We start from the raw sequence: 27,912 nt of genomic DNA, 5'->3' as shown, positions 1-27,912 counted from the left end.
CACCGTTCCTGGGGGTGTTCAAGGAAAGGCTGGATGTGGTGCTTAGGGACATGTTTTTTAGTGGGTGACATTGGTGGTAGGGGGTGGTTGGACCAGATGATCTGGGAGGTTTTCTGTGATTGATTCTGTGATTCTGTGAACACGGGGCCACGCCAGCCCCCTGGGGCAGCCACACGTGGTCCCTTTCCTCAGGAGGAGGCTGGGTGCCGGGCATGGAGCCACCTGCAGCAGCCTCAGCTCCCGTCCATGTCTCTCAGTGACCTTGCCGCTCGCCGCCGCCGTCCCGGGGCTGGGGACAGAGAGACACGGGCTCTCCTGCCCTTCAGCGAGGGCAGCGGGCGGCTCTCGCCAGCTCCCGCAGCGTGCCCTTTATCGCTCGGAGCCGCCGGGAAGGAGACAAAGGCGGCGGCCGCGCGAGGGGCCGGGCGCTCAGCAGCCGTTGGAGCCGCCCGTTGGGGCCGCCCGTTGGGGCCGCCTCGCGCTCCCCCCGCCCACCGCCGTTCCCGAGCCCTCAGACATCAAAGAGCGCAGGAGACGGGAGGGGGGAGGGCGGTTACCGAGGACCTCGCGGCGCGCTGACGGGCATAACCACCCACCAATCGCAGCGGCGGTGAAGGGAGATGGGCGTACCTGCAAGCCAATAACAGCGGTATACTCGCTCCCGCCCCGACTCGGAGCCAATCGCCGCGCCGGTAGCCGGCGGGGGGGCGTGACCCGCTGCCGGGGCGGGGAGGGGGTGTGTGGGGGGGACGGAACGCGGAGCATCTCTCGCGGGCGCCGCTGCCGCCGTGAGGCGCCGCTCCCGACCCCGCTCCTCCCGCTCGCCGTGTGCGCGCCCTCCGCCGCCGACCGGCCCTCGTCCCCCCCTCCCGCCATGTCGTCCCCGTCGTCCGGGGAGCGGTACGAGGAGGAGGAGGAGGAGGACGGCGCCTACGAGAGCCAGGCCAAGCGGCTGAAGCCCAGCGCCACCGCCGCCGCGGCCGCCGCCGAGGAAGGGGAGATCGAGTACAGCGGAGCCGAGGAGGGCGAGAGCCGGCGGGACAAGGCCCCCCCGCCGCGGGGGGGCGGCTTCTCGGGCGGGGTGAGGAGGGGGCGGCTTCCCTCAGGAGAACGGGGGGCGGGGGATCCCTCTGAGGTGTGTGGGGGGGGTCTCGTTCTGAGAGGGGTGAGGGTCTTTTTTTGGGGGGGAAAGGCTCCTGACCCCTCCTCCCCAAAATATACCCCTCCTCCCCAAAATATAACCCCCCCCCCTTCCAAATAACCCCCTCCCCAAACCCTGTCGCCCCTCATTTCCACTGAGGGGGCTCCCTGCTGGATGCCCGCCGGCTTTTCCCCCCAGTAAATCTGTGGGGGTTATAACGGAGGGGGCTCCGCTTTTCCCCCCATGAGGCGCAGCCCGAGAGAAAGGAAGGGCCCTGAGCTCGCTGGGAGTCCGCCAGCCCGGCGCGATTTGGGCTTTTTTTTTTTTTTTTTTTTTTTTAACAGTCCGAGGCTTGCCTCTGTGCCGTGGGCAGCTTGTTGTTGTTGCCTTTTGGGATATTGCCATTGCAAGTTTTGTGCTCGCCCTGTTGCTGGGTGTAACTATAGAAACGGACGGCGGGGGAAGAAAGTGAGGCAGAGGGTTTCTTTCAGCCTTCTGTTTTACCTTATTGTCTGGCAGCACACGGCAGCGAGGCTGATCGTAAGTGACTGTCGCCTTTCTAAATCTGCTTGTTCCTCTACTTTCTCCCCACCCCCGGCCATGAACACGTTAGCTCACTGTACTTTTTTGCTACATTCTTCCTGAATTTTTACCTAAGTATCAGGATAGTCTCCGATCCACCAGTTCGGGCTAACAGTGTTTTTGTCTCTATCCTTTGGTTTCTTACTTCACTAATTGGCCAGATGCTGCTAAGCATTTCTTCTTCTTGATGGCACTTTTCCACTGTTTCCTACTTGAAAAAGCAAGATCAAGGAAGCATTGGTTTAGTGGCAGACCTGGAAATATAGAGTACTTCTGTTTCATAATTTGATAAAATGAACTTGCTGAACACCAGGGTAAATTAATGAGAGTGTCTTTGCTGTTGATCATCTCTCTGCTGGGTTAGTAGAAGAGTTCCCTGGTACACTGCAGCAAAGTTGCACCATTTGAGAGAGTAATTTAAAGTCTATGATTTCTTGTCAGAGAGAATCGGCTCTGTTGCAGTGAAGCCTTAGCAATGTGCCCTGTCATAGAGGCTGCTAGGCTGCTTCAAAGTTAAATCCATATGCTTGCTTAAATTATCTTGAAGTTTTGTCGTATAGGAGAGCTGGACATCAGGGAATGTTTCAAGTAGGATCAAGGTACTGCTGTTGTGTTTCTTCTTTTCTTCAGTATTTTATGAAATCAGCTAGTTACTACTCTTTTCTTTCCTTCATTTTGGGGTCTTGCTTTGATTGTCTTCATATTGATCTTAGTATCTCAGTTTATCCCAGTTAATGTACAGGACACACAGCCATGCCCCTTTAGGTTACACAAGTACAGAGTATGTCTAATTTTATATTTTGGATTTCAAGAACAGCAAGTGCTGAGTCTCATGAGCAAAGAAACAGAAACAAGCATGTAGGAAGTCTAGAACATGAGGACTTTTAGGCAGCGTGTTGTGTCAGTTGCAGCGTGCCTGAAGGAAGTATGTAGTTGCTGATTCTTGTTCTCCTAATGCTCTGTAATGGTTTGCTGGCAAAGCCGTATTGACAGCTGCAGTATTGGAGAGGCACCAGTTGTCTCGATGATAGAGATCGAACTAGGTTCTTAGGAGCAAGCTGTAACATCAAGAGGATACATGAAAAATGAACGGCTGCATGCTTTTATTAGTAGTTTTGTCTGGGGCTTGGGAGAGGAAAATGTCAGTATCTACTCATTCGAGTTAATTCACGTGAATTTTAGCTTTTTTACTGATTTAAAAAAATGCAGGAAATGTTTTTTTTTTTTTTTTTTTCTCCCAAGGCATATTGTCTTCGTTTCTGACCCAGAGAAATGTTCTTAGCACGTAAAAGTTATCTCTGGTTCAGGGTGAAGGCATGAGATGGCGGTACGCTGAGAAGGGGAAGAAGTGCAGGTATGCTGGGTTGCTCAGAAGAGCAGAAAAAGAGTAAGTGAAGATAAGGTAGGAAGAACTATAGGGAGTGGGGAACTAGCAGGGAGTAAGGGGAAAATGGATGACGGGTGAAAAGAGCGGTTAGAAGTCTGCCTCAGTGTGTATCTCCTAGAATAAAGGCTGTTTTGTGGTAGAACCTTTCTAGTGTTCCCTTTGGCAGGCTACATTTATTGTCATGGCGTTTCCCTGTTCCTCTGTGAGTGTTTCGTCAGGTTGAGTAAGCCCTTCATGCCTCTAAGTTCTGTATTTTTGCAAATGGGTGCCCTGAGGAGCTGCTTTTGAAGGTGCTTAGAGGGCCTTCCAGCTCCATCCACTCTCTGTACCTTAAATGTCTTTTCTTGATTAACGTTGCTTTTATGTAACCTATTTTTTCTGTAGTATCCACCTGCCTCATCCTCTCTGACATAACTATTCTTAAACATTTCTGTGAAGTAAGGAGGATTTAGTATCCTTGTTCTTACATTTGGGGAAGTGGGATGTGTTATCTAAGCATGCAAGAACAGGTTACTATAAGGTTAGATAGGGATGTGAACTTGCAACATTTCAGCTGCTCTGCTGTAACTTCCTATGTGCAATGCTCGCTCTCACCTTGCAGTAAATGGAAACCAGCTCACCTCAAAAGTAAATTGCTTCATGCCTGTCACAGGCAGTTGCAGTAACAGTAGCTAGATGGCAAAGAGTTCAGATCTCGTCCTGTTTTGTGGTAACTTGTTCATGCATCCATATATCTTAAATGAAATACATTCTAGAAATCTGTTACAGAGCCGTCTGAGTATGAATCATCCTCCTTCCTTTGTCCTCCATCAAAAAAGTGACTATTGCCTTCAGGCTAGTTCCTCTTTGTCTTCCAGCACTTCAGGTATTTATTACTGGTAACCATCGCCTGATGATGCTCGACTTTTACTTTATTGTTGGAAAAGACGTATTTGGATTGTGCTGAACAGAGAGGAAAATAATGATTCAGAATTTGCAGAAGGGGTCAGAATGCAGGTATTGTGCTCTGTAGTGTTTGCAGTCACTGAAAGGATGCCATGGTAGGGAGTGCTAGAAAGAGCTATGTATTAAACAAGAGAAATTAAATATCCCCAAACTCCACATCTAAAACAAAACTAAGATTGCCAGGTAGCCTTCTAGTATATAGATTGTGACTAAACTTAACCACTTTATCTCCCCTGCTTTTCCCCCTCTCCCCACCAACCAACCAATAATGTAAAAGCAACCATCCAAACAAGCAAGCAAACAAACAAACAAAAACCACCGGGATATACAAAACTGGTATATTCTTTTCCTTCAATGAACCTTAACTTTGTCCGGGTTGCTTGGTTCTTCTGAGACACTGTCTTAATTCACCATGTACTGGGAATGCTGTTGTCACTGCAAAGCTACAGGAATTCCAGGTGGTGTCGGGAGAGGTTTCTCTTGTACCTCTGCAGGGAAGAGACGGAAGTGCTGAAGTCGGGGAGGTGTGATCAGCAGGGATGATACGATGTTGCGAACGGTTTTAAGTAATGCTATCTTCAGGTAGTACAACTAGTAGTTGAAGAATGTGCAGGAAATAGTGTGTATCCGCTCATGGAAGCGTTTCTTCCTCTGTCAGGCAAGCCCTAGTGGGTAGAGCTGAAATAATTGGGGAACGTGTTGTGTACCTTCACTTTGCCTTTATAGCACAGCAATTCTAACTACTCCTAACATCATTTGGATGCAGCTCGGTCCGTAGCTAGGCATTAATGATGTTTTAGGCTCATGCATACAAAATAAACAACTATTTTTTGGCTGCCCCCAGTTCTGTCATATTTACTAAAGCAGTTTCAGAGCACTTAAGAAGGATGTAGTGAGAGGAAGAAGTTGTGAGTGCCTAAGATAATCTGAATGGTGGGAAACAAAGTAACGGCGTATTTAGGTACCTAGATGTGAAGGAGAGTGTGAAGGAAGAGTGTCATTCTTTTGCAGTAAAGAGAAAGAGATGGAAGAGGTGAGCAGAGAAACAGCCAAGGAGCAGAAGTCCAAAAAGGTAATAGGAAGGCAGGTGAATATACTGACTAGAAGGTGTCTGGGGAAGGGATGAAGAACAGTTTTCTGTGCAAACAGTGAAAAATTCTCTGATCTGGAATTGGTGAGCAAGAGAGACCCCATACAACTGGAACCCTTTATGATTTTCTTGTATTTTTTTCTTCCTTTTCTGAACAGCAAATAGTTTGTTAGCAAGAAACCACTGATATATTTTAAAAATGTTGCCTAAAAATATGTAGGTGAGTAAAGAAAGGAAGTTAAAATGCTATGGTTCTTCTTCGGAGCTGTTTCCGTTGCGGTCATATGTATGTGAAGTAAGCAAGCACATGAGTGTGATGAAGTTATGGCAGCACTTTCCTTCATGCCTCATCTCTGCAAGCTCAGTTTGAATGTTACGCATTTTTAAGTTGATGGCCTCTTTCTTGAGGTACCTTTTCTGGTTGTCTTACTGGTCTTGAGCACTTAGAAAGGAAGTCTGTTTCCATTCTCTATTTAATAACTGCGTTGTGTGCCGAGCTAATGATTCTTCAAGAATTGTTATTGAGCTTTCAAAAGATCCCTTAGGCAATGTATATTTAGTGAGTGCAGCAGTAACGTTAGCTAATCTGTTCTCCTGGCTTTGGTGCAGGGCAAGCGTCACGTTGGAGTTCAGCATGGGGTTTCTGTGCCATCGTGGGAGATGGAGTTGCTGAAAGCCCCCTTTGTAAGCAGAGAAATACCGGTGTTGGTTAATCTGTACGTGAGCAGATGCTTTGATGTAACCTTTATCTCTGTGCCAACTGTAGCACACACGCAGGTCTCAGGGTACGGTGGCTGTGAGATCTTGGTCAAAATCCTGTATTTTTCATCTGCGGGAAGAAATGGTGGCCGTCAGCTGGATGATTTGTATACGTTCTGACCTTAGCTGTGAAGACGCTTTACACTGACAGACATATTTGCTTTTTCATGTGGTCTCGTGGTTTGATTTCTCCGTCTAGAGGAAATCAAGGAGTGTTCTAGATTTGCTCGATACTGCAGCTTGGTAGCTACAAAACTTGTTTGACGATAATATGTATGTCTGCCCTTCGTGAATACTTTTTTGTGCTCAAACATATGCCTGTGGCACATGTTCGTGTCATTCAGCAATATGCTCTGTGAGCGTTAGTTTGTGGCTTCCTGGCTTAGGAATGACTTGTGCTCAGTTCTCGTGCTGCTGTTTATTGCTTCTGGTTAGAAGCTATCTTGAGTAAAGCAGAGGCCTTCTGCTTTGGCCAATTGTACCTTTACTGGTTTTATCTGTGTTTCTGAAATGAGACAGTGACATTTATAGAGAAATGTTATGTAGACAAGCTCTTAATTTCATGGCAAATTACTGAGATTTCACTGTTGTTTTTTTACTTCATGCTTCTCATGCTTCTGTGTGTTACTACAATAGCAGCAGTGTTATGACTTATTCTTGCTAAATATCCTACTAAAGCATGCACTGTGTATGGTGTTACAGGAGAGAACACTCGGATTTCTAAGCCAAATTTCTGTCATAACTATAAAAGGAAGCAGAATTTGTATTTGCTGATGGTTCTGAGAATAGTTCCAGTTGAAGTAGGGTGGGTGCCTGTACACGTGCATATAACTCAGGTGTAATGGTTTCAGAGATACAAGTATAAAAGTGAGTATTTCTACTAATAGTAGAAAGCTTTTTATCTTGAGGAGGCAAATCTAAATGGCTGCTAATAAATACAAATACAAAGGAAAATGCATGACAAAGAAACATGAACTAGAGAAGTTGAACTGGGAAGGATGGAGACAACTTTCCATCAGGAAGTGTTCTTTCAAAAGCTTGACTTTATATGGGTGCTAATTAAGTAAGGTAGCTGCTTTAGTTCGTCTCTGTTTCGGTGCGAAAACCATTGCTTATACTTACATCTGATAGGTAGAGAAATATTTTTTAGGTGAGATTTCTTGAAGACATTAAAAGAAGAAGCAAAAGGGGGAGAAAAGTATAGTGTCAACCAGGATCTTGATGCAGTAATGGGTATGCAGGGCAATGAATAATTGATTTAATAACTTCTAAATAAAGCAAAGCTGCCTGCTATCTTAACATCTTAGAGTACTAGACTTTGCAGGAAAAACTGGTAATTAGTGTTTTCTCTTGAAGGTTTCCGTAGGTGCTTCTTTCAGCTTAGAAAAGCGTGTGTGGGTAAAGAAGAGAGAAGCTGAAAATAAAAATCTCTCTTCTTTCTGCAATAATCTCAGTACCTGCAGTTCAAAGTATTACGTTTTTATGACTAACTTGAGCGCTGTTACTGGTAATAGACCTCAGCCGGTTAATTCGGGATATGTGGTATCTTAGGTAAATATCACCAGTCGTGTTTTCCCACAGTTGTCACAGCTCTTATTCAAAGAAATGTGTTGCTACTTGAAATGCTTTCATAGCGCAGATAACTAGAATGTAAATTAAGCTTAAAAATCGTGCACCAGGTTGTTCTGACAAAGTCCCAAGTCCTGGCTTACAGCTCACAAAGGATGATCAAATTCTTGATTGAAAGAAAAGAACACATAATTGCTTTGGGAGAGCTGTGTGTGGAACACAGGAGTTCAATGCACGAGACTCAGTTTGTAGTTACCTGGGACGTGTTGTTTCCTTGACCCTCTAGTACAAAAAGATGGGGAAGAGAGGAATGTCTGTAGCAGTAGTGGCAGTCATTGTGGTTACCTAATTACTGGAGCTGAAAACTCCTTTGGGCTGCAGATGGGAATCTCTGTAGTTCCAGAAGATGCTATACTTCCTCCTAAAAATAGTGAAAAATCAGCAAGACTTGCTTCTTAGGTCAAACACATCGACGTTGTTGCTAAATTTCAGTACAAGAACTTGACGCTGCCTTTACCTGTGTTAAACCTGAGTGTTGCTAAGTACAGTCTAATTCATGTGGTCTTTATTACGTCTAATCCTTCTTTTATTGGCCAGTATTATTTCATTCTTTTTTTTTTTCCCTTGGCTTAGAATAAATAAGGTGCATTTCCGCCCTCCTTCAGGCTTCCCATGGAAAGATGAGTTGATGGCAATCCAAATTCTTTGGCCACACAGAACTGAATCTGAAGCTGTTTTAGCACGAGCTCTGAGAAATGTTTGGAGCGGGGATTCTGTGTGCTGATGTGCAATGGCTGCATATATTGATGACAGTCAGACTTGTGGTGAAAAGAAGGAAAGTGCCCATATGTGCTGAAGTTGAGAGTCTTTTAAAAGCATGTATGAAGAGCATTTGGAATTGGAAGGGAGTTTTTTCTGGTCTATTTCAAGTGTAGGACTGAGTGGGCATTTTCTTGCATTGTGGGGTGCAGCTCTGCATATGTTAGGAAAATAACCAATTTTGATTCAGTTTACTGCTGGCCCTTATTTGTTCTTGCTTTATTGTTTTTCCCTCTCAGGAAACGAGACATGTCTCAAACAAACATTGGCATAAACAAACAGGAAGTGTGTCAGAAATATTTTCTGTTGTGCATGTCCAAGTATCTTTTTCTGTTTTGAAGAAATGGGGTGAAAGACCTTCAATTCAACCGAGTTTTAGTATATTTGTTTCATATTAGAAAAATCTTGCCTGTTAATTAAATCTGCAAAGAACTTAATTTTGAGTAGACTTCAGCAACTAAACTTCATAGTCTGTTTGGAAAGAAAAGTAGAATTGTTTAAAGTATGCTTGGATTATACATTTAGATGCCTGCTTCTGGACCCGACGTTGTGTCTGCTGAACAATTTTAGTTAATGATAGCAGTGTTCCTTGTTCTGTATTGAATTTTAAATGTCGTTGTTCTGTTGTTGCTAGGATGCAGGGGGAAGTCATCACAAAGTCTCTGTTTCTCCTGTCGTCCATGTCCGAGGGCTGTGTGAATCTGTTGTGGAAGCAGATCTTGTGGAAGCTCTTGAAAAGTTTGGAACCATATGGTAGGTCAAACAGTGTAAAGTCATGTCCCAGGACGAGCTGAAAGAATGACTTAAAAGTCACTTAGACCTCTTAAAATATCTTACAATGGCCTCTTTGAATCCAGAATTTAGTTGGTAGTAAAGCGTAACAATTTTTTAGCTGTATAAAGATTCTCTTTTTCCACACAAAAGTCTGGTTAAGCATACAATGCATGTTCTAGCGTCTGCTGTCAGACCTCAGGAGCACAGCTAATCCTAGCCGGAAGTATGAGCTGTAACAGAACCGCAGAATAGCATGAGAGTGGCTGTCTTGATATAAATGATTATATCAGGGATAAGGATGTGCCACAAAGCAGATGAGTTTTTTTTTTTCCACAGGCTTTGTATGGGAGGTGTGCTTACGATAGTCTCTTCAGTGTTCAAAGGTTATATAGCCTAAACATTCTTCATCCGTGAGCAAAACAGTAAAGGTGAATTGGTAGAGCCAGCTTATCCTGAGTGCTTCATTTTGGAAGTGTGCATTTCTTTTCAATTAAATGTTCGTATTGAAGTGATGTAAGGTTTTGTAAATAGTACAGTGGTATTTTTTGCTGCCTAAATATTTAAATAACTGAATTATGCTTCTATCAATATCTTAAAATAAATAAACAAAATGAGCACGAGCTTTTTAAGGGATACAGATAGGTATGCTTTAGGCTGAGAAGTTTACTTTTCAAAAAACTAAATCCGCTGAAAAAGTCTCTTGGGTTTGTCAGTATATTAATTCAGTTAACTGTTTGGTTCTGTTAGTTTCTTCTAAGGTAGTTTTGTGTCAGAAAAAAATCTATTTTTAATTTTGTAGTAACAAAGATGTTTACTTTCGTGTATCAGGTTTGAGTGTTTTTCGTAATTTGCATTTACTTTGATACTTTGTTATAAATGGCTTTAACAAAATTAAAAAGACATCGTAGTTCTAGTAAATGATTACTTAATCATCGTATTGGTTGAACATTCATATGTATTAAATGTTTTCAGGAAAACAAATGCTCGTTACTTATTTTTCTAATGGATGCATTTCTTAGTTTTATGTGAGTGCTATAGAATTGTGTGACCTGGTTTGCGAAAGGGAGACCTAGCTTCCTCTTATGTCCTAGTTTAGACTTCTTCAAAAAAACAAAATTACCTATGACAGTTACTGGATTTCAGAGTAAGCATATGAGAGAATTTACAATAATGTTTCTCTTACCAGTTACGTCATGATGATGCCATTTAAGCGCCAGGCTCTGGTGGAGTTTGAAAACATAGAAAGCGCCAAGAAATGTGTAACGTTTGCAGCAGATGAACCTGTATACATTGCTGGACAGCAAGCCTTTTTCAACTATTCGACAAGTAAGAGGATTACTCGGCCAGGGAACACAGATGATCCATCTGGTGGAAATAAAGTTCTCCTGTTGTCAATTCAGAATCCTCTCTACCCAATTACAGTGGTATGTTGTTGTTATAATTATTATTTTAATAATAAAAGGCTGTTGAGCAACAATCTATTATTATTTCCACTATGTTCTATTTATTAAAATTCTACACTGTCAAACTGAGTCAGGAATTATAGTCGCCTACCAAATGTTTACATCATCTTCACATAAGTAACGTGCAGATTCTGAGGAAAAAAGTGTGTGTTTTTTTTTTTTGACATGATTCAGTTCTGTTGTACAGTTATTTTGCAATACATTTAAAGACTCCTGTGGTCAAGATTTTGAAATGTTTAAGTTGCTTCATACTTCAGAAATATTTCCAAATGTGTTGCCATAACATCAGGCATGTTGTTTAGCTTTTAGGCCCTGAGGCGGGTATGTTTAAACAGCAAGTCATTTTTCCAGTAAGGAAGGTTATCTTACTGCAGCTATTCATTCTTAAGTGGTGGGTTTTTTTTTTGTTTTTTTTTTTTTTTTTAAATTGAAACCTTGATCTGTTGATGATCAACTACAGTTTGGTGGAATCTTCCTCACTTTTTTTGGGGCTCATACATTTACTTTTCAGTTTTTCTAGTCATGCTATATATACAGTTGCATCCTAATTTATTGCCATCTGTTTATGGCAGACTTAAGTGGGTTTTAGTGATAGATACTTTTTGCTAGTATTTAATGATACGTATTTTCTCGTGCATTGAATGTTTGCTTATCTTTTTCATAGCAATTTATATCCTCTGAATTGCATAGGAATACTTCAGGGGAAAAAAAAGTCTGCTTAAAGCAGACTTGTTACACTGTGATATAGGCATAAGTTACTTGTTCTTAGAGAAATGTATAGATACAGGATAGTAGGGATCAATCCAAGTGCTGCAGTTGTGTGGAACTGTGTAACTTTAAGTGTTAAATTCTGCTTTGTGTGCCATTAATATATTAGCAGATTGAAACTTAGCATTCCTGGAATTACATAATTACAAACAATCAGTTCCATATCATGCTTTTTGCTTTGTTTTGTTACATAGATACGTTTTTGGCCTTTGATTCATTAGCACGTGATGACTTTTCTTTTTTCCATCATTTTTATTTATAGAAGAGCATGACAAGGTGTGAATTGCATTTTCATGAGGTTTTAAAAATATACCTGCTTTGAGCTGTGTGAACAAATCCATTGAGTAAATTGAGTTACTCTTTGCACGTGACTGTAAAACAGATTTTGGAAACTGTTTCATTCATGCTTTTTAAAGTTGGTTTATAAAAACAGCTGAACTCAATGTAGATGCTTGAGTAAACTGTGGAAGCAGAAACATCAGTTTTGGCTAGGGGAGTTTCATGGAAATTTTGAGTGTGAAGCCTCTAGCCCAGCAGCTCCTTATAAAGAAAAACAAACAACACAAAAAGCCACTTTATTTTTCTTCCTGTCTGTCCAGAGTATACCAATGAGCACTAGAAGCAGACAGATTTCCAAAATTAATTACAAGCACCAGAGCTCATCAAAGATAGTGCAGACTAGTTGAATCATAGCCACTGGGAAGAGTAATTTTGTAGAATTGCAGAGTAGTTTGGGTTGGAAGGCACCTTAAAGACCATCCAGGTCTAACCCCCCTGCCATGGGCAGGGACACCTGCCACCAGACCACGTTGCCCAAAGCCCCATCCGACCTGGTCTTGAGCACCTTCAGGGATGGGGCATCCACAGTTGCTCTGGGCAACCTGTGCCAGCGCCTCACCACCCTCTGAGTAAAGAATTTCTTCCTAATGTCTAATCTAGACCTACCCTCCTGTAGTTTAAAATGATTCCCCCTCGTCCTATCACTGTACTCACTGACAGAGTCCCTCCCCAGATTCCTGGTAGGCCCCCTTTAGGTACTGGAAGGCCATTAAAAGGTTTCCTTGGAGCCTTCTCTTCTGCAGGCTGAACAACCCCAACTCCCTCAGCCTGTCTTCACAGGAGAGGTGCTCCAGCCCTGCTGGAGGTAGGTGCTCCAGTTACTTCAGAATGCCTCAGGCAAAGTTATCTGCATTATTGGAGAAAAAAAGAAAAAAAAGCCAAACACCACCTTCTTCTTCTACATTCCTCTGTCCTAAGTTTGAACTCTTCTACAGATTGCTGTATATAATTCTATGATAGTTAGAAGATACAGATGAAATATTGTGACCAGTTTTAAGTGGCAAGTCTAAATAATGACAACAAACTGCTCAATAGTTCTTAAGAGCTTCTCTTTCAAAACAACATACGTTGTTTGCAGAGAAATTAGTCTGCTCAAGGGCATCTTGTGGAAGAAGCTAAATCGTTCTCCAATTTTGCTGCTGTTTATTCCAGCCACTATAATTATGACTTGCTGCTTTTCTAGCAGATTTATTTTATTATTTTTATTTTTAGAGGCGTATGGCAGGGAAGGAAAGAAAGGCAGGTTAACTGTATTTAATTCCTAATTGCTTTTCACCCCTTGTTGGATGGAGGGGAGGGTGTGTTTTGAGAATGTTTGTGTCCAAGGGGTGCCATATATAGTTCTTTGAAGTTCCGTTTCCTAATTTACTTCCACGTGGGCAGACCTTTGTCAAGGATTTGTGTTTAAGAACAGGCAAACTTGTCTGTTCAAACAGACCTCAAAGTGACCTATGCTGCTGCAATCTTTGCTAGTGTGTTCAGCTCTACCTCTGTTCTTGCCTCTTAGGTTTAGAGGGTGAGTAAGAACTTCTGTACCTGCATGAGGAAAGTGTGGTATGCCTGGGTAGTTGAAACATTTTAAATTTAACAATCAACTTCTTTTGAGGTTAAGTTGCTCTAAGATTAAGATACTCGAGTGCGTAGGTAATGTGGGTGTTAAATCTTTATTTGAAATATGATCCCACGTTTCTCTATCTTGTGAATTACTTGGTTGATTTGGTAATCTGAAGTAACAGATTTAAAAAAATAATAATTAAGCTGTCTGTGTGCCTGTTGGCTAACTACGCAAATGGTGTTTCGAGTAGAGCTTAAAGTTTGAAAGAACTTTTTAAAATTAACTCTGAAAGAATCTTTTGAAAGATGAATTGTGAAAGAAAGGCATATGCCCTAAAATTAGTGTCTTCTGGGGCTGGAAAGTCTTTGGGACACTTTCTTCCCAAACAAGAAGAGATGGAGTGCAGCTGTTTGTGCTATTGAGTGTGCCTACAAAATAAAATAGTTTCCTAAGTTTTATTTTTGTGGGTTAGAACTTTTAGAATCCCTTCTAAAGATGTCTGTCCATTGTCTTAAAAACTTAAGGTTGACAATCTCCTTTGCTTGCTTCATTTAGCTGTGTAAAACAGTCACTAGAGTGTCTGGTGCAAGGCCCCTGAGCATGGACAGATTTATTTTATTTTTTAATGTGGCAATACACCCATATATTAAGGGTTATGGTACTTTATATGAGCCAGGAGTTATGCCACTGCAACTGTAGCCAGCAATAAGACACCCTTTTCTCTGTTGTTTTTTCTATTTGTGTGTGTTTTATTTTAAGAAGTTCAGCATGCTCCCCTGCCCTTTGCTTCCCAATTGCTATCTTATTCTGCAGAAGCTAATAAATGCTATACCTACTCCCTTCTCTCTCTTGTTCCCCAAATAAACCTGGGGATGTGCACTACATTCTTGGAATGAATTTCATTTGGATATAGAGAAAGGAAGGGAAAAACAGATTGTGGTAGAGTTTTCAGTGAGATGTCAGTGCCTTCACCTGCTAGGCTTAACTACGAAACTGGCTGTCTAGTGCACTGTTCAGTGCTCTCAAGTCTTTGAACATGATCTAACAGGTCTATTGTTTCAAGAAACCATGGTTCCAAGGTTCTTAGCTTCTCAAGGCCTATTCCTCAGACTTCTGAGTATGGGTGTATAATCACTCTATTAAAAAGATGCATTTTTCTTGGCCAAATTCATGCTTGAGTCTCGTTTCTGGTACCATTATGTCTGAATTGTGTGTAATGGACAGCTGTTTGAGGTACTGTGCATCAGATCAAGCCAGGCTTATGAGGTGTTAGGAGTAAGGCAAGTTTTTGTCCTTAGTGTTTGGTTCCCCTGCTGCGCTGAAAATGGACTCGAATTTTATTGGTTCCTTTTAACACAGAGAAATGCTTGTGAAAGCATTGCTCTAACAATGAGGTTGTATGAATCCGGTGCTTTCTCTCCGAACTTTTCTCTGCCTGAAGTGGAGAAACACAACAACTACTTAGTGTCTTTTAACTTAGGTGAACAGGGTTGAAATCTTCATTTTGATAAGCTCCCTAAGGTTGTTCTGTGAACTTCCCTAGGTTACTTTTCTGAAAATGAACAAGAACAATTGAAACCCAGCAGTGACAAAACCAAAATCTCATCTGTGGAGGTTTTAAGAAATGAACTGTGCTGTAACTAAAGTGCCATCTTATCTCTGTTTACTTTGGTGAAACTACTACAGTGCATGATTCAAAGGCGGTACCAGCTTGGAACATGGATGCAGTTATTGCATTTGAGCAGTCTTAATTTAAGATACTTTTTGTTAAACTAATGTTTGTATGAGTACTTCTTGTGTTTTTTCCTGTTTTTGAGATTTGACTGCCTGTGCAACACCATCCTATAAAAATGCTAATTGTCAAAGTATAAATTGTAAAGGGAAAATTGTAAATAAGTTAACAAGCCTTTTCTTTGCTTTTTGTCATTTACACGCTAATACAAGAAAATGTTCTGTGAACATAAATCGTTTGAAATTTAGCTCTAACTGAAGCAGTTTTTTCTTCTTTCTTAGGATGTCTTGTATACTGTGTGCAACCCTGTTGGGAAAGTTCAGCGCATTGTGATATTCAAGAGGAATGGAATACAAGCTATGGTTGAATATCCTTTTTTGAGTGTGATTTTTTTTCTTGTAGGTTCTCAACTGCATATGGGGCTTTAACATGAGAATGACAGAAAAATACCATGTAATTTGGAGACAAAGTTTAATTTGTACCCATGACATTGTAATTTCTAATGTGTATAAGACAAAGTGTCACTTACACATGTAATCATTATAGGAAAATGATGTGTCAACAATGGTCTTGATAACCATGTTTATAGGTGACCTTAAGGTTAATAACTGTTCACATGAAATATGCCATGGATTTGACAACTCAGGCAGAAAAGTTTCATGTCTTCTAGCTGTATGGATTTTCAACAAATGGGTAAAGGATTGCAGATGTGTAGTTTGACTTCTTTAGACTTCTGAAATAGTTCTAATATATACTGCCAGTCTTACTGTTTTGATTTTAATGAAGCACGAGACTAGCTTAGGCCTTCTTAACCAGTTTATCATGTGTTGAGAAAATTCCCTGCTCTGTTATCCTACTGTTTACTGTATTTGTAGAATTAAGTTGTACATGGAATGAATGTTCAGACTTGTTAATGTGTTTCTGTGGTTTGCAGAGTCCAAAGTCTGATATGATTACGCCTTAGTTTATAAAACTTTAAGACTTATTCCTAGAGACTGATTACCGTCCATTTCTGTAGCTGCTATTTGGAGAAAATTTACAGAAATCTCAGGTCTTGTTCTGTGTTTTCAGGTACTACCCATGTGGCAAGCTTTGTTGGTGCTTATTTCAGTGCTTTATTAGTGATCATTTCAGTAACACGTGAACTTGACTAGTTAGTGGCTGTGGTGATGATTTGTCAGGCAAAAAGAATTGCCCCAAATTTCATAAAAGCAAATTAATTGCTGTTTATCTGTGTAGAAGACTGCTTATTCTGTGTAGAAGACTTAAACCATGCATCTTAACAGATAGTAGTTTGACTTCCTATGGTAGTGTGGTAAGTTTGTGGCAAGCAGCATTGTTTGGGTTAGGTGGCTTGTTGTATAGTTGGGGGATTATTCTGTGAAAGATTAGGGAAGTTGTGGGGAGGATAATTCACGTGTTCTGAAACTACCATATTTCTGCCCTTTAAATTAAATTCTGCAACATGCCTTTTATTAAAAGCAAAAAAACAACCGGCAATTATTTAAAAAAAAAAAGAAAACCAACCTTGCAAATGTAAGCAAAGTATAGGTAGCAGTATAAACAAACAGTTGAGGGGGCAAGGCTTCAAGACAAGACTTGCTTGAAAGGTTCCAAAATTTACTCAAATTTCAGTGATAATTGCAGTACTCATCACTTTTGCAGATGTGGTGCTACAGTTCTAGTCAGCACCCAACAACTTCCTAGAGGCTTGGGAAGCTTAACTTTTCTCACTCAAACCTTTGGCAAACTTGAGCTAGTTAAAATAAATAAATAAATTCCACTGCGAGCTTAGGTCACAGTGGAAGAAGTTGGGCTGTATGACTATGGTAAAACAAAAGGGACATGGCATTGAAACAGAATACTTGTGAGATTTTGAGTAACTATATCAAGTGATGGCACAAAATGGTCTGCTGCAGGGTTCAGGATCTCTGGTGCAGTATGTTGCTGAATATGTATAAGATCATGGATTTCCATGAGGCAAGGCTCACGTGCATATTTCTGATAGTAATAGAACTAATCTTGGGGTATGCAGAGGATATGAAATAACCTGCTTGTTGGAGCCTGGCACATGCATCTGCCTAGAGCAGTGGATTTAAAGCAATCTGCTTATTGTATTGTTGATGCAAGATGGCTGTTGGTTCATTCAGAGCATCCCTTTTGGTTCTGTGATTGTTTCCTTTTGCTAACAAAAAGAAACACTTTTTTTTCACTGTAAAGGAACTGCTGAGTTCATTAGACTCCCTACCCACATGTCTCTAGCTGCTGCTAGCTGTGAGAAGGGATGCATTGTCTTAAGTCACGCCTTCTCACCCACAAATTCCCATCTCTTTCCCAATGATGCAGCTTGATTTTTCCCTTTTGGTTGTGGTTCAAATATTCTCCTGTTGGTAGCTTCTGTCTCCTCTGACTAAACTTACTAAATCCGCCAGAGTGTCCTTTTCAAAATAACATAAACTCAGAGTATCAACAAAATTTACATCTGTATAATCCACAATGAAGTGGTTATTTAGGAATGGTCTCATCATATGCTGCTTACGTATTAAAAACAGATGCTTAACGTAGGTTGAACCCATGTATATTTTGTAACTTTGTATTGAAGTCCGTTTAGAGTTCTTGTGTGGTCATAGTGAACTATCTGCAGGCTACAAAAATAAATCTATTTCAGAAGAAAGGGACATGGATGAGACACCTTGGGAAAAAATCCTTAACATGATGTGCATGTTTGAATCAGTTTTTTGTGCCCAGAAGGCAAAGGCAGCACTCAATGGAGCAGATATCTATGCAGGATGCTGTACACTAAAAATTGAATATGCAAGGGTAATGCTTGGACCTTCTCTCTTACTTTTACTCGCAAAATATTTATACTCCAGACTTAACCTTTTTCACTTTTACTTTATTTGAACAGCCAACTCGACTTAATGTCATTAGAAACGACAACGATAGTTGGGACTACACTAAACCGTATCTGGGCCGACGAGGTAGGTTTTCATACGTTATCGCTGTAGATGTATGGCTATACTAATGACACTCCTTTATACGTGGTCAGGCTGTATCGCAATAGTCATTTCAAAGCGAGCCAGTGCTGCTGAAGGCTGTGTTCACAAGCCAACCTGTAACCCAGGAAATTAACCCTGAGCCCTAGTGCCCCCTACTGCCGTGTGCTTGAGCCACTTAGTTCAACAAGGAGCCCACACCTGCAAGCACCTTCGCAGTTCTCAAGGACTTGCATTTCTCCAAGCAGCTCTCTCTCTTTGGAGGAGAGGAAACCTGGTACAGACTATTCCTTACAAACTACAAACTTGCACACTGCTTCTCCTGCGAAAGGACTCTTTTCCCCTATGTTGGACGAGGCATTAAGAAGGATAGAGGACTTCAGCAGGCTGACTCTACACTTCATCATGCACCACATCGGCATCAGCAAAACCAAAACAAAACAAAAAATCAAACCCTCTGAAAAACCTCAGACTTGCAATTCACCTTGTCTGCATACTGCATGCACCACCACCACAAGTTTTAAAAGGAGGACACTTTTCAGTACTTCAGATTTGTATGGGATGAATAACATGATAGACTGTACCCACTCTGTTCAAGTTTGTATGTATGATGGTCTTATTTCCCTTAAAATTAAAACTGAAAAATTGAGAACCTCCAAAATTAAGAACCTCTCTTGTTGATATCATTGACATTGTAATCTTCTTATTACTTGCTGTATATGAGAGTTGCGTTCAATCTTAAGAGTGTAAATATTGTCTAGTAGTAGGGAAGTTTAGTCCTGATCCGTAGATAGTTGGAACTGAGCAGTGCAATATCAGATAGGTCCCCTCAGTTATACTTAAGTATTAAAACAGGGAGATTCATAATTGATACAGGCATACTGTCTCTTAAGTACTCAGCTGTAAAAACTACCAAAGCTTGACTCATGTCAGTGGGAATTATGACTATATATGTAAAGACAAACTGCTGTGTAGCCTGACTCCTGTAAAGCGTTTATTTAAAAATAATCTGTAACTATTGAGTGCAGTGTTGAGTAACTTATGTACAATAATGTGTGCAATGTGAAGTTAGAAAAGTGAAGACAACGTGTCCAAGATAGAGTATCTACTTATCAAAGGCTGTATGAGAGCCTGGGCTTTGGCTGTCTCAAGTGACATGCACTTTCAAAGTAATTCTGCTGAGACGCTGGGCTTGTAAAACTGTTGTACAACTAAAAACGTAGGGCTTGAATTTTCAGAATGAAGTTCTTGTAAAAAGTTAACAAGGGAGCTACAGTATTGGTTGCAGCTTGTAGATGATGACTATTTGTATGAGGGTGTAATTTTTTTTTCTCAAATTCCTGAGTTCAAAATGCAACTTTGAAGAAACTCAAGGACAAGAAAAAGTCATGAAGGATTGGATATGAAAATCTGAAGGATTAATATGACCCTCGTATCTTCTATCATTGCGGTCTTTGGAGGGTGACTTGTAATATGGTGCATGTGATTGCGTTATGTAATAGGTCTGCAAATATGGCTGTATGAACGAAGTGTTCCCCAAGCAAAAAACAAACAAACAAAAAACAAAACAAAAAAACAACAGTGGAAAATGAAAAACTTGATAGGTATAGCTTGCTCTTTCTCAAGAATTCTCACTCTACTCTTTCGTTTTCCTTTTTTTTGTTACTCTGAATGCCATTCTCTGTTTGGTGTATATCACTCTACTGCACATACGTGAAAAATGATTATATTTGTATTACGTAGCATGATTTTTCATTTACTGTGGCCCACATCCATTTGTTTGGAAAATGAGAATGTAAACTGTTGAACGAACACACTGAAAGGAAAGCAGGTGTCTAGAGCAATTATGTCCATGAAGTAATCCAGGACTTGTTTTGAGAGAGTTCTGGTATGTGCGCTTCAACTTGCTCTTGCAACAGTGTTGTTTAGGTTTTGAACTTAATCTGACACAAGCTGTAGCTGTCTGACTTCCCCACACAAGATTTTAGTCCAGAGGAATTTCATTCTGAGGACAGGCATGCTAATACATCCTTTCAGAATTTCATTCTGTTCCCCCGTGCATTTTCCCTGTCCCTCACGCCCCCTGGCCCCCCAAAAAACCCGAAACCAACTTAAAAAAAAAAAGGGCAAAAAACTTAAGGCACAGAGGAAATGTGTTTTGTTAATGATTTTTTTAAAGAACTATTTTCTGTATGGTAACAAATGACTTACTTCCCCTGAGTATTTCTGTGCTTAAGTAAGCTTCCTAACAAGTGCCTGGGGCCCTGAGCCCATATTGCATTAGACTGAACCAAAAAAAAAAATCCACCTGTCCTTTAGTATTCTACTGGCTTTTAGCCAGAGAGTTTGAACTGTAGTTTGGAACATTTCTTTTGGTGGTAATAACAGTATACTCAGCAACTCAAGGACCTGATTTAAAAAGCAAAATAAAAATAAATTGTAAATGCTAAATGAAAAGAATCTTTATTTTTAACACAAATCAGTTCTTATGTTCCATTGCCTGTTTGCACAAATATTTCTACTGGCACAATAGTTAGTTCAAGGAAGGAACAAGCCTGGGGAAAGGAGAGGGTAGTGGACTGCTCCACCACCAGGAGGAAATATTTGTCAAACTATGAACTCCTGGAATTCTTCATTTGGAAACTACAGTCCTTCACTTATTACTGTGTACACTTTCAAAGGATTTAGTTTCCACAGACTGGAATGATGAAATTGATTTTCTGAAAGAAGATTACTACATACAGTTTAAATGCTAAAAATATTTGATATGACTGCCCAATTGTTTTCCAGAGCTAAGAGCGACAGAGCTGTGACCAGAAAAAGGAATGGAAAAACATAACTTGACCAAAATAATCCTTGCTTTGTATGGGCAAAGGCAGTCAGCACTGTTCTCTCTTCAATCTTTATTGCCAAAGTAAATGTCTGATTTGGAACCTGTTCTCGAAATCCTGAGCAGAAAGGGCATGTTTTCATCTCCCACTGTTGTGTTGTCTATCATGAATATTTTTTGTTCTTTAGGGGAAGTAGCTCCAGCTGCATTGGGCTGGGACTGTCATTTTCCAGCAGTCACCCTTAAATTTCCTGGGAACTATCTCAAGCTGAGAAATATCTTGCCCCATGCTTTCCACAAAGAAGTCTGGAAATATATTTTTCTTTGCCATGGAGCATGTATCTGATTAGAAAATACAGCTTTGACTGCGATGCACTGCTTTCCTCCAGTAATGTAGACCCCTTGCTTAACTTTATGACATAGAGAACTGGGTTTTCTTAAAGGATTGACCGTTGGTTAAGCGCATTATTCAGTAATGTTTCTCTTCAGTTGACCTGTTATGTGCTGCTGATAATGCAATAATGTACAATCCTTTCAGCACGCCCATAAGTCAGTAGGTGTTCTGTAAATATAAATGTACACATATGTAATGCTCTCTGTTTACTGATTATGAAACCATGTAATACAGGTTGTTGTTGGCTTATGCTGAAACTTCTTGAAAGAAGCCCACTTTGAAAATGTGTTGCTGTTGAAGCTAATATTATGATTCAGGTACTGTCTTTCAAAAGTACTGCATTTCAAATTTGTTTTAAGAGACACATAGGTAAATCCTGCTGTATGGTGTTATCTATACTAATGTGTGCTGTCTGTTTAGGAAAACTATTGGGTATTTCCTTAGTCTTTAAATGTCTGCATCTCCTCATTGGCCACTGCCCCCAATCAGCTTAAGTGGAATTTGTTATACAAATGACAGTCTTTTAATTTTGGTGTCCCAGGGCTATACCTTGTGGTTTTAGATGTATAATGAATGAGAAATTGCTTAAAATTAACAAGGACTCAAATTACATTTTTGCTTCTTAACTAGAAGCTTTGTGTCTTAACTGGAGACATCATGTGCATACTTGTCCATAGTAAACTGTTTCCTTTCCCTTCCCATATGTTAGACAGAGGGAAGGGCCGCCAGAGGCAAGCTATTTTGGGAGAGCACCCATCGTCATTTAGACATGATGGTTATGGTAAGTAACATAGCATGACAGGTGGTTTTGATTTCTGTACGTGTTATGTGGAATTCCAAATAGTCAATCAGTGCATAACTGTGGACCTCTACAGCGTGAGTAGTTCCCTATTGTTCTATACATGTGGTGCTGTCAGTCCATGGTCTAAAAATGCTAGTGATGGACTCAAATCTGTAGAGTCTTTATTGCCATAACCCTACCTTCTGTGGAGGGCATCCGGCTCTACAAATATGTTCGCTTGAAGAATGTTTTCTCTCAGTTGCCATCACTCTAGCAATGGATTGAAAATAACATCACCACTGGGAAAGCTGTTTTCTTCTAGAAAATGGCAGCATAGCTTCGTCAATGGTTTCATGCAACCAAGAGCTCTATGATACCTTTGAGTGCAAAGAAGTGACTTGTTCTGAAAAGGTATAGCCATGTGACTACTTAAGAATGATATTTTGGAATTAGTTCTATACAGTGATGCAGTTATTACCAGTGCTATCTGAAGTGAAGATCTGCCATTATTTTCATGGTTTGGATCAAGACCTAAGGGCTGAGAAACTAATGTCTGGGTTTAGATATGACTATTCCAATTATTTGCTGTTTTAACTGTCAGATACAATGTGATTTGTCTTGCATCTTTCTTTTCAAATGTATTATTTCATCATGTACATTGACCTTCTATCTACTGTTTCCAGAGGCTCCTCAAATCACCAGAATTTGAGTTCTGCCTTGTTCACTGGCCTTCTTTTTTCATTCTTCTGATGCACGCTTCCACCTTAAGTAACATGGCTTTCTCCTCCTGTACTGCTTCTCCTCCTCATCACTGCTTTTTGCTGAGGGGGGAAAAAAAAGGCAAAAGGTCCCTTTTGTACTTAGCTTATGTGAATTTAACAATATTTATTGTCTCAAAAGAACAGGGATCCTCTCCCGTGTCTAAAAGTGGTGTTTTCTGTAAACAAGAAAAATATTGCATATTAGTAACATCTCTTCATTTAAAAAGAAAAAAGTGATACCTGTCACTTTACCAGTAGTGTGGAAAATAAATCATCTTCGTTTTGTATTAGTACTGGGTGGAAAACTGATAATTTTGAAGGAATATATCCTGTAATTCAAGCTATCATTAAAATAATTACTGAAATACCATTTTTTTTCCGTTTGTGTATAAAAACAATACCATGAAACAGCTCCTCCCTTGTTATCTGGTGATATAAGAATAGGTTTAGAATATTAAGGGGGATAGAAGAGGTCTCTTTTTTATTTTAAATTGGAAAAAACATAAATGGAAACCACGAGAAACCTTTTTTTTTTCCCCCACTCATTTTAATTATGCATTATGTATGTGGGATTTAATGCATGATTAAGTAGTGAAACTTGTTTCAAACCATCTGATAACATGATGTTTCATCTCCTTAGGGTCACATGGTCCCTTGTTGCCATTACCAAGCCGCTACCGAATGGGATCTCGAGACACTCCAGAGCTTGTTGCTTATCCATTGCCCCAGGCGTCCTCCTCATACATGCACGGTGGAAATCCTTCTGGGTCAGTTGTCATGGTTAGTGGATTGCATCAGCTAAAGATGAACTGTTCAAGGGTCTTCAACCTGTTCTGCTTGTATGGAAACATTGAGAAGGTAAGGCGTAATTTGGTAGAAGCTTTGAAGCTACTGCAGTAGATTTAGTTGTTTTGGAGAAAGTCTGGCTGGGATGGTCTAAAAATATTTCCTGACAGTGTGTAAAATTCTTAATTGGGGCTGTTCATTGCAGTGTCACTTTTTTTTTTTCCTTATGTATCTTAGGTGAAATTTATGAAGACTATTCCAGGCACAGCACTGGTTGAAATGGGTGATGAGTATGCTGTAGAAAGAGCTGTCACACATCTCAACAATGTCAAGTTATTTGGAAAGAGACTTAATGTCTGGTAAATGTTTTATAAGATTAATGGTCTGAGAGTGGGCAGATGTAATGAGGTTGCAAAGACAGGGTATTGTGTTGTTCTTTTATCATTGTTAGAGTTATGATTTCCAATTTACAACTATTATTTTACTCCAACATATTTTTGTGAATTTGACAGCTGTCAATTTCAGTGTGAACTCATACTAATGAACTATATGGGTGCTAATGAATTGGTTGTTAATAAGCTATATTGACTAATGTGTCTTATTCACCCCTTCTACAGTTATTAAGTAAGGTACCAAATCCAACTTGTCTTGTTCTTCTATTTCAAATTGTTGTAAAGAAATGTCAGCTCTGTTCTGACTAGATCAATAATCAATAATGCTAGATCAATAATGCAAAGTATGCAAGTCTTGATTGTTTAAAAATCTTTTACTATGTATCCTTAAATCCCAGTGTTTCCAAGCAGCATTCAGTAGTTCCAAGCCAGATATTTGAGCTGGAGGATGGCACGAGTAGTTACAAAGATTTTGCAATGAGTAAGAATAATCGTTTCACCAGTGCTGGTCAAGCATCTAAAAACATCATCCAACCACCCTCTTGTGTGCTGCATTATTATAATGTTCCCCTGTGCGTAACTGAAGAAACGTTTGTGAAGGTAGGCAGTTGCAATGACTGTGACAAATAGTGCTTGGGGGCCTTATCCTAGCTTTATGGTGTGCTACTTTTAAAATGAAATAACTGGGATAGTTTGGGGATAGCAACTGGGAGATAATTAGTTCTTAACATAGCTTTGTAGCCTCTCTCTATAGAAGCCACTATATTTTTACTATTCTGGCATTATTCTCTTTTTAAAGTGAGAAACGAAATCTTGGAAGTAAATTTTTTGTGGAGGGCGAGAAAAAGACTTGTTAAAGAAAGCCAAATACAATGAAAATTAAGACTGCAGTCCACAAAGGTTTACTGACTCCCTGAGATGGTTATTCTGATGACTACTAGGATGTTTTGGAATGGAGAAAAGCTTGCACATGGAACAGTTTTCACAGTTGCATCCTAAATAAACAGTGGATGCTTAAAATATGTAATACTGGGCCTCTGAAGTGGAGTCAGTGGTAATTCTTTTTCAGTTCAGTGATTTTTTTTATTTATTTTTTTTTTTGTGCCTCAGGCTTCATCTTGAAATTTAATTCTGGTTCATGAGTGATATGCTTTTATGTACAACTTCTGAGCTACTGTATTGAAGTGGAGATGTCAAAAACAGCTTGTTTTTTAAATGTATATTTGAGGTGGTAGTGATACCTATATTCTAAAAACTGTGCCTATAAAATGTTTGGGAAAACATGGATACAGAAGCCTTGTTTTGCAGACTATAGAATGGTATTCTAAAGAGTTACCAATCTAAACGTGATTCTTAAATATCCATTTGCCATAAAGTCTTGGAAGTTCTCATAAAGAGTCAGTATTTTCCTTTCTGTATATGTTCCAGGAACTTAGAATTTTTGCTAACGTGTTTATGTGCATTTTTTCTGGGGTTTTACATCTTATTCTATTTTTGTGACAGCTATGTGAGGATCATGAAGTTCTCAGCTTTATTAAATACAAAGTGTTCGATCCAAAACGTAAGTAAGCTTGGACCTATTTGAGGGGTTGAGTTCGAGTTTTGATGACAGCATGCACTGTCAAGAAGAGGTTATTGATCCCCCTCCTCTCTTTTGTTTCTTGTTTTGACAGCCTCTGCCAAAACACTCTCTGGTCTGTTGGAATGGGAATGTAAGACAGATGCAGTTGAAGCTCTCACTGTACTTAATCACTACCAGATAAGAGTCCCAAGTAAGTCAGTTTTACTGATCTTACTGCTATCACTTTTTTTCTTTCATGTTGATATTGTCTTTGTATAAAGTAAAGCTTTAGCAGCTCAGTCTGCAGCTAGAAATGGTATTATTTTCATTACATGTATATATGCTTTACGTGTACGTGTATATATATATTACAGTATACAAATATATCTAGTACAGTGTATATAGTCATCTGTAGTTTAAGCTCTATCTAAACGGCACTAATTCTTCCTAGCTTTTGAGTCAACCTGTAGAACTCCAAACACGTTCTGCAACTTTGAAGTTACAGAAAGTTGGGGAAAAATAAAGCAGTTCGGGACACAAAAAGGAAGGCAGAAAAATCCACTGTAATCAAAATCAAGCCCAACATACAGTGTCTTACCAAAGCTTTTTTGTACCTTTCTCAGTAAGTGCAGAGAAATTTGCAATACCTTTGGATAGAAGATTCTTGGAAGTTGCACAGCTTACTGCTGTGAGTTCAGTGCTCCTGTAGTGGGTTCTCTTTCAAATCGGAAACTTGGAGGCCAAATTAAATAAGAAAGAGGCCAAACCAGTAAGAATGGATAGGGAGTTCACCTGCTGATTAAATGCACAGTGGGACAGATCTGCATTGGACAATTAAGACAGTTTACCAGAGTAAGTGGAATTATTCCAGGTGTTCACCAACATAACTTTGAATCCAGCTTGGTGCCTAAAGTTATTTTAAGCTACCTTCTCCAGGCTGTTAAGAATTTGTCTCTGCCTGGCAAGTTTTACTAGCTTAAATCTTTCCTATCTCCCCCACCTTTGTGCACCTTCTCAATAACGGAATAAAATTATTTCGGGGGCAGGAATTTTCTTTAAGATACTCTTGATAACATACTGTTCACAACTTCACATTTATCTCTCAGTTTGGAGTCATGTTAGACAACAGAAAAATTTACTCTTTCAACATAAAAAAAAAAAAAAAGCAAATCCTAATGTGTAATCACATACAGCTATTGCTGGAAAAGACAGTATTTTAAAATAAGGACCATTTGTTAAGACTTGCTGTAATAAGGTTGGCTGATGCATCTTCCTTGACCTTAGAGTACCGTGTGCTGGCTGTGGGTCTTGGCAGCCTTTCCAAGTAAAGGGAGATTATCTTATGCTTGGCTTTCTGGGAAGTACTGGGTGTCCTACTGTTCTTTTTTTTTCCATCAGACATGCATAAATACTGTCCAGCGTCACTCTGTCTCTGATAGAAATGCCACATTCTAAATCCTGACTTTGTTAAATATTGATTCAATTTGCCTTTGAAATTGTCTGTTGAACACTACTCTTGTAAATAGCTCAGATGGGAAGGCAGACAGCAATAATGGTAAAGTCTTTCTTGTATATAGTATGATATTTGGAATTCTGTCTGCATTTCCTGTGATCAGATCCATCACTTTGCTTTTATGTCTAAAAAATGCTGGTAAACTATAAAGAACGCCTACTTACAGGTCATCTGGTGTCTGCTGGCTGTTGAGGGTTTGGGGGGAAGCATTACACCTACAGAAGTGGTAAACTTGTCAGATTATGCAAGGTGATTTCCTTGATCAGCAGGAGAGCCATACACAGGGCACTTTACTGAGCATGTTCCATGTTGTTTCCTGACAGATGGCTCTAACCCGTATACCTTGAAGCTTTGCTTCTCTACTTCATCGCATTTATAGAGAAGAGGACTGCATGTTAAGAGCTACATTCACCTTGATTTGCAAGTTTGAAACTACACTTCGTTCACAAAGCTCTAAAGTGGTTGCTCTAATGTTGCCTTGTTTCAACTTAATTCTAATATCTTTTATCTTGTTTTATAATAAATGGATGTTCCTTCATAAAATACTAAACAGGTTTTTTTTCTTTTTGCCTCTAAGAAATACATGTTGTAAGCTTACTACAAAGTCTGTCTTTCGTTAGTGTAGTATCTTCAGATCTCTAAAGAAACACCAGTAGCGTAAACAAGGTAGTGTACCATTCAGACCTTAAAACGTCGATTGTTTTCTTCCAAAATTGAAATATATTTGCATTTCTGATAATGTTAAAGATTAGCAAGTATTTTTCCATTTGTAGTCTTAATTGGCAGATAGAACTGTTACATCAGAATTTTAAATGTAGAACTTGTTTTTCAGTATGTTAAGTGGTGAAGTATGTTGCAATTCTAAAAAGCTTGTATTTATAAAGCGCTTTAATCAGGTTAATGTTGCACATACTGAATTTTTAGTAGTGTGGACTTACTTGATTTATAGTTCAGACAAAGCTAACAGAAAATTAT

General features: G+C 39.9%; 1 protein-coding gene across 1 annotated transcript; it reads left to right on the top strand.

Annotated features, from left to right (window-relative positions):
- The first annotated feature begins 731 nt into the window (after window positions 1–731).
- HNRNPLL (heterogeneous nuclear ribonucleoprotein L like) lies at window positions 732–27,487 on the top strand. The gene is made up of 13 exons (XM_035553105.2): window positions 732–1,081; window positions 8,927–9,045; window positions 10,253–10,490; window positions 15,205–15,290; window positions 17,647–17,743; window positions 17,832–17,904; window positions 21,853–21,924; window positions 23,326–23,543; window positions 23,709–23,830; window positions 24,262–24,463; window positions 25,367–25,424; window positions 25,537–25,635; window positions 27,261–27,487. Exons 1-13 carry the CDS (start codon window positions 875–877, stop codon window positions 27,314–27,316), a joined length of 1,647 nt encoding a protein of 548 aa, XP_035408998.1. The 5' UTR covers window positions 732–874; the 3' UTR covers window positions 27,317–27,487.
- The last annotated feature ends 425 nt before the right edge of the window (window positions 27,488–27,912 follow it).

This window comes from Cygnus atratus, chromosome 3 (assembly GCF_013377495.2).
Source record: "Cygnus atratus isolate AKBS03 ecotype Queensland, Australia chromosome 3, CAtr_DNAZoo_HiC_assembly, whole genome shotgun sequence".
Classification (NCBI taxonomy): Eukaryota; Metazoa; Chordata; class Aves; order Anseriformes; family Anatidae; genus Cygnus; species Cygnus atratus.
Note: the sequence above shows the minus strand (reverse complement) of the source record. Positions and strands in the feature narration are given on the sequence as shown.

Bases quoted from the DNA above. Each gene is read 5' to 3' on its own strand.
- HNRNPLL (XM_035553105.2), top strand. From the start codon at position 875: ATGTCGTCCCCGTCGTCCGGGGAGCGGTACGAGGAGGAGGAGGAGGAG. The intron at 21,925-23,325 runs GTAAGTAACATA...TCATCTCCTTAG, and splicing joins ATTTAGACATGATGGTTATG to GGTCACATGGTCCCTTGTTG. The intron at 23,544-23,708 runs GTAAGGCGTAAT...TATGTATCTTAG, and splicing joins TGTATGGAAACATTGAGAAG to GTGAAATTTATGAAGACTAT.